Genomic DNA, 12639 nt, shown 5'->3' on the forward strand with positions numbered 1-12639 from the left:
TTCTCTGTCTTTGTTTTGGTAAGTTGGTCTTCAAGAATTCCAATAAAAGTAGATAAAAAGACTTGAGTACAATATTATTTATTTATTGCACCATAAAGTACCATTTACTTTCTTATATGTTTTTATCTTGAAGATTTATGTCTAAGGACAATATTTATTACTTCGTAAGATATATATTTATTTGGTTATACGAAAATATTATTGGTTCAATGACATACAAAACTTAAAATTTCTAAACAAACTTTTTTAATTTGCATTTTGTTTGTTATTGTTTAAGAAATAAGTTGGGGTTATAAGAGTATAAAGTTGATCCAGTTTTTATGAGTACATAATTCAACTTTTTAACTTCATGACTTTTTGTTTACTCACCCTTCTATGTAATAAAATATCAAATTAGAAATTAATTGAATGAAGTCAAAAAATCATTACAGATTCATGTATTTCAAATGATAATATAATTATATGTTTTACAACATTTTAATTATAGAGGGGCAAAAACATAATCCAATGAACTTTCCAGTTTTAATATAATATGATTACACTCCAAAAGCCACTCTCTGCACACAATCAGGGCGCCGTTTGCTTGGCATACGAAGCAACCCTGTAATCTGCAGCTCCATCACAGCTCTGCAAAATCTTGCTCTATGCAACATTAAGTCAAGGATCCAGAATAGCCCACAATAACATACAATTATGAAACAAAATCTGAAACAAACAATTCCTGAATGAACCTAAATGGTATATTAACACTTGTTGCCAGCAAATGAGAATGAGAGGCTTCATGGAATTTATACAGAACTACAACAAAACATAAACCAGGGATACTAACATGATGTAAAACCATATAAGAATCATGATAAGCATCCAATGAAATTGTTGGTAGAGAGCAAGAGGACTATATACCAACCACATCAATATGGCACCTGTTTTAACAGCCAAGAAAATGCTGAAGAGATAAAAGGATACTGCAACAATGCATCAGAATTGTTTTGAGAAGAGGTGTTCTCCTTTCTTTTCTTCGGTGAAGCCAACTTCTTCAACCCTTTCTTTCCTGAGCTTGAAATAGATGCTTTAAAAGATTGAAACCAGTCATGAAGATTAATGAGATCGCCATGCTCTTGAGCCAGTGTATACCTGTGTGAGAGAATTCAAAACAACTTCAGCTCTCCTATTAAGCCATGTGAATGCAAAAAATAAAAATCATTTGAATATAAAAACTAGTTCTAATGAGAAAAATATAGCATAGCAGCTTCATCACTCAAAAAAATATGCAATCCGAAGTTACAAATGGTGCCAATATATAATATCAAGTTGACTTCAGCCATCAGAGTACTTAACCTTATATGAACTTGACTCTCCCCAAGAATATACTACTCCCTCCATTTCAATTTCTCTTACTTTATTTTTAAGTTTGTCCATAAAAAGACGCCGCCTTCTATATTTAGTTAGTTTTTTTTTTCATTCCAATTTAACCAAACGAGATGGCATGTTAAAACCAAATATTCAAGGCACATTTTTGGTATATTATACACCTTTATTTTGGATGTGGTAAATTATGAAAGATGATTTAAGCTCCACTGTACTTGTAGAAACCTTTTTATGTAAAAAAAAAAGCCCACTGGCATAACAGGAGTGGTGCGCTGGGTATGACTTGAATCCCAAATGGTGCACACCAAAAAAGAAGTCATGTAAACCTCACATCAGTGAGAAATTTTCCTAACTGAAGTCATTTATGCATATTCAGAAACAAAGTCTATCTGATGCATGCAGAGAAAAAGAATAGAACAGGTAATGTTTTCCCCTGCAAGAGACTACAGACCCAGAATACTCACAGCACTTCTTTCATTGGCAGGAAAGCATACAATATTATTGGAAAAGGGACACGAAATGTCCATCTAAGTAGCCTAGTAAATCAGGATGAGTATAACATTAGAATGATAGCACGTCAATGAAGGAAAAAAAGTATAAACTAGTCTGCATTGTATTTGGTATATGATCATGTGACCAAACTTAGGCAACATGCCACCTGGCATGTAAAAGCTCTAATGGGGCATCATTGTAAACAATGAGTAGAGGTGCTCAGAGCAGTCTTACATTATTGAGGTATCATGCATAGATGGTGATAGTGTACCACCACTATTGCTGCAACATCCACACTTGAGAATTTTGTAGAAATTCAAGAGATCAATTTGAATTCTTCTTCTTGGATCACCAGCCAAAGCCTACATAGAAGCATAAAAACAACTGTAAGTCCATGAATCAACTTGTAATTTCACAATAAGGCTTTTGATGTTAAATACCACTGAAAGAATTGCATACATAGGTGACATGGCAAAGCCATACCCCCCAAGGCAGGAGCCAAATACTGGTTCTTTCCCCGGAAAAAGAAAGTTTTTCAGCAGGAGTCTCATCTGGGTGGCTGGTTCTTTCCCATTTTGCTCTCTTGTTGACTCGAACCCAGCATTGTGATTGGAGGTAGAGGTTCATTTCCACTAGGCTATCCCTTGTTATCAAAGAATTACGGCCAAAATAATTTGATCTTGACTTATAAATTCACAAAAACATCATACTTACCCTATCTTAATAACCTTGATTTCTGGTTCACCGTCGACAAGAAAATAAGAAAAAGAAAAGAAAACTATGGAAAATGCAAAGCAAGTAATAACACATCATTTTAGAATTACCGATAGTACCATAAGTTGAACTATCTAACTTCTTGCACATATGAGATCAAAATACAAAGGTATTCCTGAAACTTGGTCTGACTAACTACAAAGTTGATAGCTACAGTTAAGATATCTATTAAACATAGTATAATGCAATTAGCATTAAAAACTTTACCAGGTTACAAGAACTGTCACACTTCAAATAGTAATAGTATACTTACTAGGTAACCATGTGCTTGCTGGGAAAAAAGATTGAGGTGAATGAAGCACAAAGGAAATTTTAATTACCAGAAACCCTTAAGTAAGCACGCATGTCTTTAGATTGAAGTGTAGATGATAAATATAGAAGCATACTACTGTGATCGGTCATGTCTTAAATGAAAATCAGGGAACTTAACTGATTGGAGATTGTCAACATCCTTGAAGCAAATAAGTTCATGAAATGGTATACACTCAATGGGCTGCATGGTGTCCCTGTTTCGTAAGCAATTCAACAACAGGTAAGTAGTGGTGAAGAAACTTAACTTTATCTGCTGAAAAAGAATCATCATCCTAAAAATTGAGTCATAAACCTTCACAGATACAGGCAAAGGACAATCAAGCATGGTCTGGAACACGAAGGCACATGATAACATCACTTCTTGGGTTCTTTATTTTCCAGATTCTAATGCTTCAGCACAATATCTTAGTAAGACTTCAAAATATAATTTGCAGCACTTTCAGACTCGAAAAATTTAAAACTTTGAGACTTAGATTTAGAAGCACCACTATGGCAAGCAACTAGCTCATTTTTTTCAAATGATGTTAAACAGCTGTAACAGTTAACAGTGGTGAAGGACATCATAGAAGTCGCTAGAGATTAAGTTACTGTCGATAACAGTTTTTTTCTTGATAAGGAATATAATTTTATTTTTAATGAAAACCTTCGGTATATAAACTGTACGAGGAGTAGTGAGAAGTTGGTGTACTAGCCTTACCCCTACCTTGTGAGGGTAGAGATGTAGTTTTCGATGGACCTCTATCGACTTAGTTGTTGACATTACAAGGATTCTTTATATATCTTTATTGTAAAAGGCAGGTTCAGCTATTTCAAGAAGGATTCTCTGTATAAGGAGTTTTTCTTGTAAAAGGAACACTCTTTATATAGGAGTATTAATCTACAAAGTAATATTTCTGAACAATCAAGCAAAGAGTATTCTAGAATATCATATGAGTTATCGTTAAACATATTCTTCTATTTTGATAACAATGAATCTAGACAATTGCAGCCTACATTTACAAATAATTCTCATGATATTCTAACAATAGTACACAACATTCATGAAACACAAAGTTCCCTATCTTTTATTTACCATTCTAACAAGTCCTAAATAAGAGAGCAGAGGAGGATAATTCTCTTATGTAGATTTACACATGTATTCACTCTTTACCGCACTTAGAGCTATTTTACAACCTATGAAAGTGACGGAGTATGTACCTGAAGTAGTGTTAAATAGTTCAAATGTTTTTTCATAAATCAGATAAAAACATAAATATAGAATTTTTAATTTCCTTTGTATCATGCCCCAAAAGTTTAATCTTAGAGTATCACTATGTCTATGTTCATGGCTGACATGATTCAAGCACCTATGCCTTCTAGTCAAATGATCAGAAAGTATTCTTAATGCTTCTTTACAAAACCTGCATTATAACCGACACATCGTCTAAAAGCAGACATGTGGTAAATTCATACAGATTCACGATCTTTTGCTGGCTAAAAAACATATTCTGCTTAAAAAGAAGTGTAAGAAGAATATTTTCCTATCTGGCACGCCATCACAGAAAGGGACCATGATGTAGTTAGACAAAGGACTTTTTCCTCCAAAGGACAGAAAGGAAAGCAAGATAAGGAGAAATTCATCCCCGCTATTCCCATTATCAAGCACAGCAATGACAGAAAGGTAGAGGAATACAGGTTATGTGCCCCTCCCTACCTTATCATTTGACCTGCTAAAGTCACAGCTTTGTCATTTGATGTGCATGCATCTTTCTCCACATTTAAACAGCGTCGATTGATATGTCTCCTGTTACACAAGTCATAACATCGTAAATTGAAGAAAAAGATTTAAGATATATTCAGAAGAATCACAACTACTTGTACCGAAGTATCTCTACTTGTTTGGTTCCATAACGTGGAAGGGTAAAGGAGGAAATTAATGCATTTACCTCCCTAGGTGGAGTATAAGGCATATACATCCAATGGGTGGAAAAGCTGACATGGAGGGTACTAACCCCTTCACTTTTTCTTTCTCTCCTCTTTGACTTGCTTATACACATAACTTTCCTCACAACCTTCACCCCAAGTCACCACCCATAAGGTTCCAAAATCTATAGAGCAGATTAATGGACTTAAATTGGCCATCTGGACTTCACAGTGCAAAACTTTTTTTGGCAGGAGAACAGCATTCCAACACGCAGTCATAAAATTACAAGAGATGCTAACTCATTGGCTATAACAACCTTAATACAATTATCTAGCAATAAGTGGCACTCCTATATATTAAATCTAGCCCAAGGACAAATGACATGCCAGAAAGCGGAAACAAAATCTTACAACTCAACAAATTGTGTCAAGTTATCCTTACAATGCCGCAAGGATAGAACACATACAGTTATGGATTCACCACATACTTTGATATATCAGTTAATTCTGCTTTGTGACTTTTGACATCCTCTGATACCATTTGAGACTGTAGCTCCATAATCTTCTCATGAACCTGAAGCAATGACCAGAGAGTTATAAAATGACTGAGCACAGCAGTATATCAGAACTCACTCGATGTAAGCTGCAGCATCAAGTAAAATTGGTAAGATGAAACTGCTGCAGAAGCATCAGAAAATTTAGGCCATTCACTACAAGATAAACATGGAAAATCAAACAGATAAGTTAATCCAAATATCTGATTTCTGATGTAAGATGAGATTTCTCAGTATCCTTTCCATCCAGAGGCAATTCAATAATCTACTTATCATTGAAATCTTATTCAATCACCAATGAGGAAAGATGGGATAGAAAGAAAAGATCATTAAGGCTTGCATGACCTGGGAAAACTTTTGAAGACGTTTCCTAACCATGAAAACAGTTCCTTCAACTCCAAAATAAAATATGTTTGCCTCTTCATATGCTTTTTGATGACAGTACATTTGGTTAGCTGCTTCTATTTTCTAACTTTTTTCCCTTAGTGCGTGGGCATTTAGTTTTCCTTTTCTTAAGTATTAACATGTCTCATTGACCAATTACATTTTTCCATATTTATTCCTATAAACATAAAATCCATATGAACACCAACCAAATTGCATTGTTTCCTATAACTGCTATAAGGGGTTTGCCGCTTAAAATGAACTGGCAGTGATTATACCTCCATTGTCCCTTTGGTGAGCCTCTCCCAACTCTTAAGCAACTGGGATAGCTTCACAGCTGGTAGATCCCTGGTTCATCAAAAACTCAAGCATCATGCGCAACATTTGGTTGGAGGAGAAGGGTTGGAGGAATAAGACAAAAGATACAGGAACTTTTAACACAAGGAATCATCTGAATCCTTTTCAGTTTTTCTGCAAACACCATTTTCGCTAAAGAATCTAATTATGGATGGAGTAGTTTTCTCCTTACAGCCATAAAGAATAGAGTACTGGAATAAAATTCCATCTGCATGGAATTTCTTAGTTTACTTTCCAGGTGAAGTAAAGAACAAGTTAATGCTGAGTGTAGAAATAAGGGTAAGACTTGCAACTACCTTATTTTGCGGATGACTTGATTGGTAACCTCAGCCCTTTGTAGCTTGAAAAGTTTATCATTATTTGACAACAAGCTCCTATCTTTTGCACTATCACAGCCTTGATTAGATAACCTGGAGTTGTATAACTCAGGATCTAATGCCTCCAAATACAAGTCCAGCAATGCAACTTTATGGTACCTTCCAGCTTCATATAAACACTAAAATAATATTTTAGTCACGAAATAGAAATCTTCCCCATATTGCACAAATAACTAGCTTTTTCATTCAATGCCATAATTTGGCATGTCTATAATATTCAGGAAGCAAATAGAAACAATTGTAGAAAAACAAAGAGATTCATTAGATATTAGCTATCAGACCTTAAAATTTGTAAGAGACTCCAACAATCTAAGAAGAGAAAATGGAAGAAGAGATAGCATATATTGAGGGGGTGGCAAGTCTTGAAGGAAGAAATAATGAAAGAAGCGCAAACTTCGATCTTTCTTCTGGCTGTCAACACCAAACAGTAGAATCTAGAGAAAATTAAAGAAAATTCAAAAAAGATGTAGCCATTTATTTGAAGAACTCAACCAATAACTAACTAATACCATATAGAATGGGGTTTCAATTCCATAACTGTGGTATTAGATAACATGTTCACCGGGCAACTGTGGGATAACATCATAACTTTTTGGAGAACTTCACTGATAACACTGAGAGCTGCAAAGGAACTAAGCAGTTTCTACTTCCAGATATATTTAGCTACATTTATTGATAAAAAAAAATGATGAAGCCATTCCACCTTTAGGTTATTGAGAAATTTTAACAGGGGCATTTTTTTTATCAGGTAAACAATTTCATTATTCACAAGGCCAAAGTCGGCCGTATACAAGAAGTATACCAAAACAGTAACCTACAAAAAGACATGGAGCATTGAAAAGTTGTGGAATAATTTTCCAAATCTTGTCATCGCCTGAATTAGGAACCAGTATGAACTACATTAATCGTAAAGGCCCAATGTATAATAAAATCTTACCATAAGGCGAGATCTCCATAGTTCCTGCAGCCTCTGCATTTCTGATAGTCCATGGCCTAGACTCATTGCATTTAGTTCTACATGATTATTCCTGGTAAGATGATTCATGAGCTATTTAGAGATATTCTCCTCAAATATGAAGCACACTTTTAATCATTAAAAAGGGGCATATAATGTTACAAACCGATTTGAGGAATATTTCCTATAAGATGGAAGCTCAAAAGAATGCTTTATCAATTCCTCTGGCAAATTAGCAAGATCCTCATACCATGACCCCTGTAAAGGATTAACAATCGTAGGGAAAAAAATAATTATACAAAGTTGTCACTTATATGATGCAACTTGATCTTCACATGGTAACCATGTTAATGTAAAAACCACAAATAATATGTGTTAGAGCAGAATATCAATAGCAAAATGGCCTAACTATCATTCCACAGTATCTGACATCATGGACATAACCTGCAATTGTAAGTTGGTTTAGGTCACAGCCTGAAACATTCTAACCAAGTTGGGATGTTTCACCTATTCAATCTCAACAACTACGAAGGCACTTTGAAAAACAAGGAAAAAATATGGAGTAAATCCTATAGAAGTCAGAGTACGGAAGTTTATCTCTTTCAAGGAAATATTTGATCCCCCATTTAGATAAAGACACCAACCAAACAGAAATATAATAGAACCAAGCAAATGTAAAGTTTGAGAAGTAGTTCTCACCTTACTATCTCCCTCATCAACTAAAAGCTTGAGCACAAAGCTAAGAGGCTCGATGGAAAGTTGTTGGATTATTGCCATCTGGAGAAACCATTATGTTAGTTGTAAGTATATGATTGGGTACATATGTACATTCAGATTTCTAATCAAGCAGAGCCGAAAAACACATGATGGGTATAGTTCTAATGTATAATTTCAAGAAAACAAAAATATGTTTCAGACCTTTAAGGCTCTAACAAATGAAGTAACTGTTCCATCTTGTCTCAAAAAATAGCTCCTCAAGAAAGTCGCCACCTTGTGGCCAACACTGAAGCCAGCACAATTTTTTACTAGAACAGCCTCAATGATTGCATCCAACCTTTCAGCTGGGCATTTCAGAGAGAATATTGATGTAGACAAATATTGAAGTGCACGGGCAGTGAGCACATTTCTGGGAGCATCAGCACTTGTAGCAACACCAGCAATTAGGATGATTGGAATCTTAACAGACCATTCACTGATAAAAGCAGACATTACTTATAAGAATCATAATACAAAAGTGGTTTTATATGTCAGAACAGCTACATACTTTGGTAAATGAACTTTAAAATAGAAAGGAAATTGAGGTAAAGCTCAGGCACAAAATCATGCATCAATACGTACACACCATAAATAATTTGTTTGTAGCAAGTACAATTAAATCAACTTTATCCCAAAAACAAGCATATTCCTCCCTTGACCAAACTAAGAAAAGGTCTTTCCCTTTCTTAAGGTACTTAAAATGCATCAAAATTAGAGATAATTTATGCATAACTCTGATTTGATGCCTCATACTTTTGTTCCAGCTTTTGTCAGCACTGCAGCAGAAAACTCCATTTTTAATTTGGAGTATATATTATTGCCAGTCACATAGCTTTGATAAATGTAGTAGACAAGGTATGGGAGAATAATTTGTTTCTTATTCAAAGATGTACAGTATAAATAAGTTGATACTGGGTTCTAACTAAGGGAAGACTAAAAATACAAATCCTTTGAATCTTCTAATATTTGCTACTATGTACATTATACCAAAGGACGTATACATACATCTAGAACACTCCCCTTCAAGATGTAACGTAAATATTGATCATACTCAGCTTGTTACAAAAGTAATCAACTTGAGTTCTGATCAACACCTTTGTGAACAAATCAACTAGTTGCTATGTTGTCTTTATGTAGCAAATGGGAATATCCTCAAGAATAATGACAATCAACATCAGTTCCTCATAGGAGTTCTAGAAGTCCATGAAAAAAGCCGTCACATATTAATCCCCTTTTCTCAACACAATAGAAACTCTTGCACACATAAACTCGAGACGCATTCCCTTTGTTAGAATATACAAACTCCAAATAATCCATTAATCCTTTGAGAAGTTCACAATGCATAGTCAAATCAACTTCACTATCAATAAGATTTAGTGGAATTCACTGGGTATGTTGTTGTTGTTGTAATCATGCATCATCTCTCATCTGTGTTTATTTTAGAGCCTGTTTGATGGGCTTATAGATTTTGGCTTATTTTTGTCTTTTCAGCTGCAAAACAAGTGCTTATATGCACTTTTTTATTTTACCCAATCACTACCAAAGTGTTTAAAAGCTATTTTGGCATAAAAGCACTTAAAATAAGCCAATTCAAACAGGCTCTTAGTTTCATTTGTAGGTGGCCTTCAACCAAATGGTCATAAACCCAATAGTCTTACTTCATCTCAATCAATTTTATTTTTTTTGCAATTGGTAACTTAAGTCTTAGTTGAAAATAATTAGAACCATATAGTCTATATTCTGTAATTTTTGACACACAGACTTGTTATCCACCATTTTAAACAAATCTACAGTAGCCAAAACAAATACTGAAAGAGAAACCTTACAGGCAGCAACCAACAAAACTTTCACAAAAATTGAATCAGATCTCCAAGTTCCAAAATTCAGCAACAAAATTCTAATGACATACCTGCAGAAACCAGATTCTAGTAACAAAATTTTAACTAAAAAACAAAAGCAGGATGGGCAAAATGATCTGGGTCCTTTAAATTAATATCAAATCTCCACGTGTCTATTTGAAGGCTGGGACCCGGACATTTAATGGATAAGCCGATAAGGGATATTATTGGCTCTAAGCATAACAGTAAGGATATGTATAATAGTGAAACGGAGGATAAGTATGAAAATAATTTGAAAGTAAAGGGGAAAATATGACCCTTTTCCGTAATTAAAATTGTAAAATACACCATCTCGAAGAAGTTCTGTGCAACTCTTGCTTTAATTATGCTTGAAAAGTAGATAGCTATGGTGTAAAAAGGAGATATGCTGACAATATATGACGGTACCTTAACATATTGATGAAATCTGATAAGAGATCCCCAGAACACCTCTCCATATCCTCAATAATTACAACCACTGGTTTCTCATACTTGCCATGGTCACTATACCATGATGCTAAGAGCGAAACATCAGCTGCCTTAAGAATCAAAAACAAGAATGATAGTGAATAACAATAAAGATGTCACACAAGATTTAGTTCTACTTAAATATGTGCATAATTATAGACTTAAATTGTCTACTTACTTCAATGTCAACCATAAGCAATTGTCTCAGAAACGCTCTGAGACAGCCCCCAATGCCATTCTTGGTAGAAAAATCCAAGGAGGAAATATTAGCCACATAGCATCCACGAGATTTCAAGTTTAAACCAAGTTCAGCAAAAGTTAATATGTCATCGACAGTTTCAATATTCTCTGCAAAAAGTCCAAGAATGTACTGATCAACACGAATGAACTACTACCCGTTGATAAAATATTATCAACAGGAACAGTGCAGGTAGAGTTGGGAATAGGAAATCAGGGTTAGATGGTCAGGCCATAATTCACACAATTGAACAACATTCTTGAAAAGAAACACGACAAATTTATGGGAGGAGTTGAGATAAGAAGTCTTTTAGAAAAACAAAATAGAAGATTTCAGATATTGGTTACCATCAGCATAGTTTCATATTTGCAAACTAAACATCTAAAAGAAATGAAAAATGAACTTACTGGTGAAGACCAGACCAGTGAAGAGCTTTTTAACTAAACCACCATTATGAACAAAAGGGTATGGAAGACTTGACTTTGATGGATCAACAGGCCCTCTACACGAACAAATTTCATTAAAAGATTCACGAACCCATTGTCCTATCTCATCAAACACGTCAGCATTTATACTCCTCAAGACATCCTAAATTCAATTCTCAAACAACAAGAAACAAGCAATTTAGCATCACTTAATTCACACTCAATTGGACTAACGAAAATATCTATAACATTTCAGGAAACAAAATTGGGGAAGAAGAACCTTAATCTTGGATTCAATTTTTGACCATACACACTGGAAAGCTTCCATTTTTATGTTCTCATTCTTGTTTTCATTGTTTAATGATACTTTTGGTGAAGAGTCAAGTCTTCTTTTGGTGGGTCTTCCAGGAGATATTGCAGTAGACTCTGAAGACTTTGATGCCTTGTGCAGCACGAAGAATGGCTATGAATTTCCACAGGAGCAAACATCCAAAAGCGGTTACATTCTCTAAACAAAATCTTACAAAAAAAAGTGGAAATTGGATAAGTAGTATTGCTATAAACCTGAAGATTGTTTTCTGCAAGTGGGACTGTATGAGGATGTTCATTTGGTGAATACATTTCTGAAAGAGAGTAGACATCAGTATTCAGGATTAGAGTAAGCTGGCTAAAGTCTACTATAGTTAACAGTGACCTCAAGGCTACAACTACTGAATTAAGTAACAAGTTAGACAACAACCACCAAACAAAATCGATAACAAGTAATGATTTTCAATACAATATTAATAAAGGAAAGAGCTATCAAGTAACAATTTTTTCCTTGAAAGAAGGGTGACTGCTAGGACTGGGCATTCAGTCAGTTCAGTTTGGTTTCTCAGTTTTCGGTTGGTGAAAATGTTAACCGAAAGTTTGGATCGCAATTTCTTATTCGGTTTTTCCCTTTGTGAAATTACTTTGTGCACAAACAAAACGACAATGAACATTCAAACAATCAAGTCGAGCGAGAAGACAGAAACTAACAACACACAAAAATCAAATGTGGCAATTTCTGGTTTCTGCTGGGGATGGGCATTCAGCTCTTCGGTTCGGTTATGTAAAAGTTCAAACTTTTTTCGGTGCAAGTGAGAAATAAAATGAGAATAAAATTATCATAATGTTTAACTTAACATGAAACTAATACATTCAATAGTGCCAACAATCAATAACTTGTAGTAGTAGCATCATTCAACAACACAATCCAAAAAAAAAGAACACTACCAGGCAGCAATCCAGCAGGTAGCAACACAATTTCTTCCTACTTGTACTGAGAAGAGAGACTGAGAGATACACTGCCCTGCTGGTCACCGGCGATTGCTGCTCCGGTGAGAGTGAGAGGCGGTTGTTGGCTCTTATTGGCTGCT

General features: G+C 34.8%; 1 protein-coding gene across 1 annotated transcript; it reads right to left on the reverse strand.

Moving 5' to 3' along the window:
* Nucleotides 1-372: 372 nt before the first annotated feature.
* On the reverse strand, nucleotides 373-11860 carry LOC125811712 (origin of replication complex subunit 3). Its single transcript, XM_049491244.1, has 17 exons — nucleotides 11804-11860; nucleotides 11520-11702; nucleotides 11222-11402; nucleotides 10755-10924; nucleotides 10517-10647; nucleotides 8394-8667; nucleotides 8175-8252; nucleotides 7642-7733; nucleotides 7458-7548; nucleotides 6440-6639; nucleotides 6065-6134; nucleotides 5337-5422; nucleotides 4640-4729; nucleotides 3065-3140; nucleotides 2095-2222; nucleotides 967-1134; nucleotides 373-642 (listed from the first exon to the last, which is right to left on the reverse strand). Exons 1-17 carry the CDS (start codon nucleotides 11858-11860, stop codon nucleotides 537-539), a joined length of 2181 nt encoding a protein of 726 aa, XP_049347201.1. The 3' UTR covers nucleotides 373-536.
* Nucleotides 11861-12639: the final 779 nt, after the last annotated feature.

This window comes from Solanum verrucosum, unplaced genomic scaffold (genome assembly GCF_900185275.1).
Source record: "Solanum verrucosum unplaced genomic scaffold, falcon-dt-bn FXZP01000238.1, whole genome shotgun sequence".
Taxonomy (NCBI): domain Eukaryota; kingdom Viridiplantae; phylum Streptophyta; class Magnoliopsida; order Solanales; family Solanaceae; genus Solanum; species Solanum verrucosum.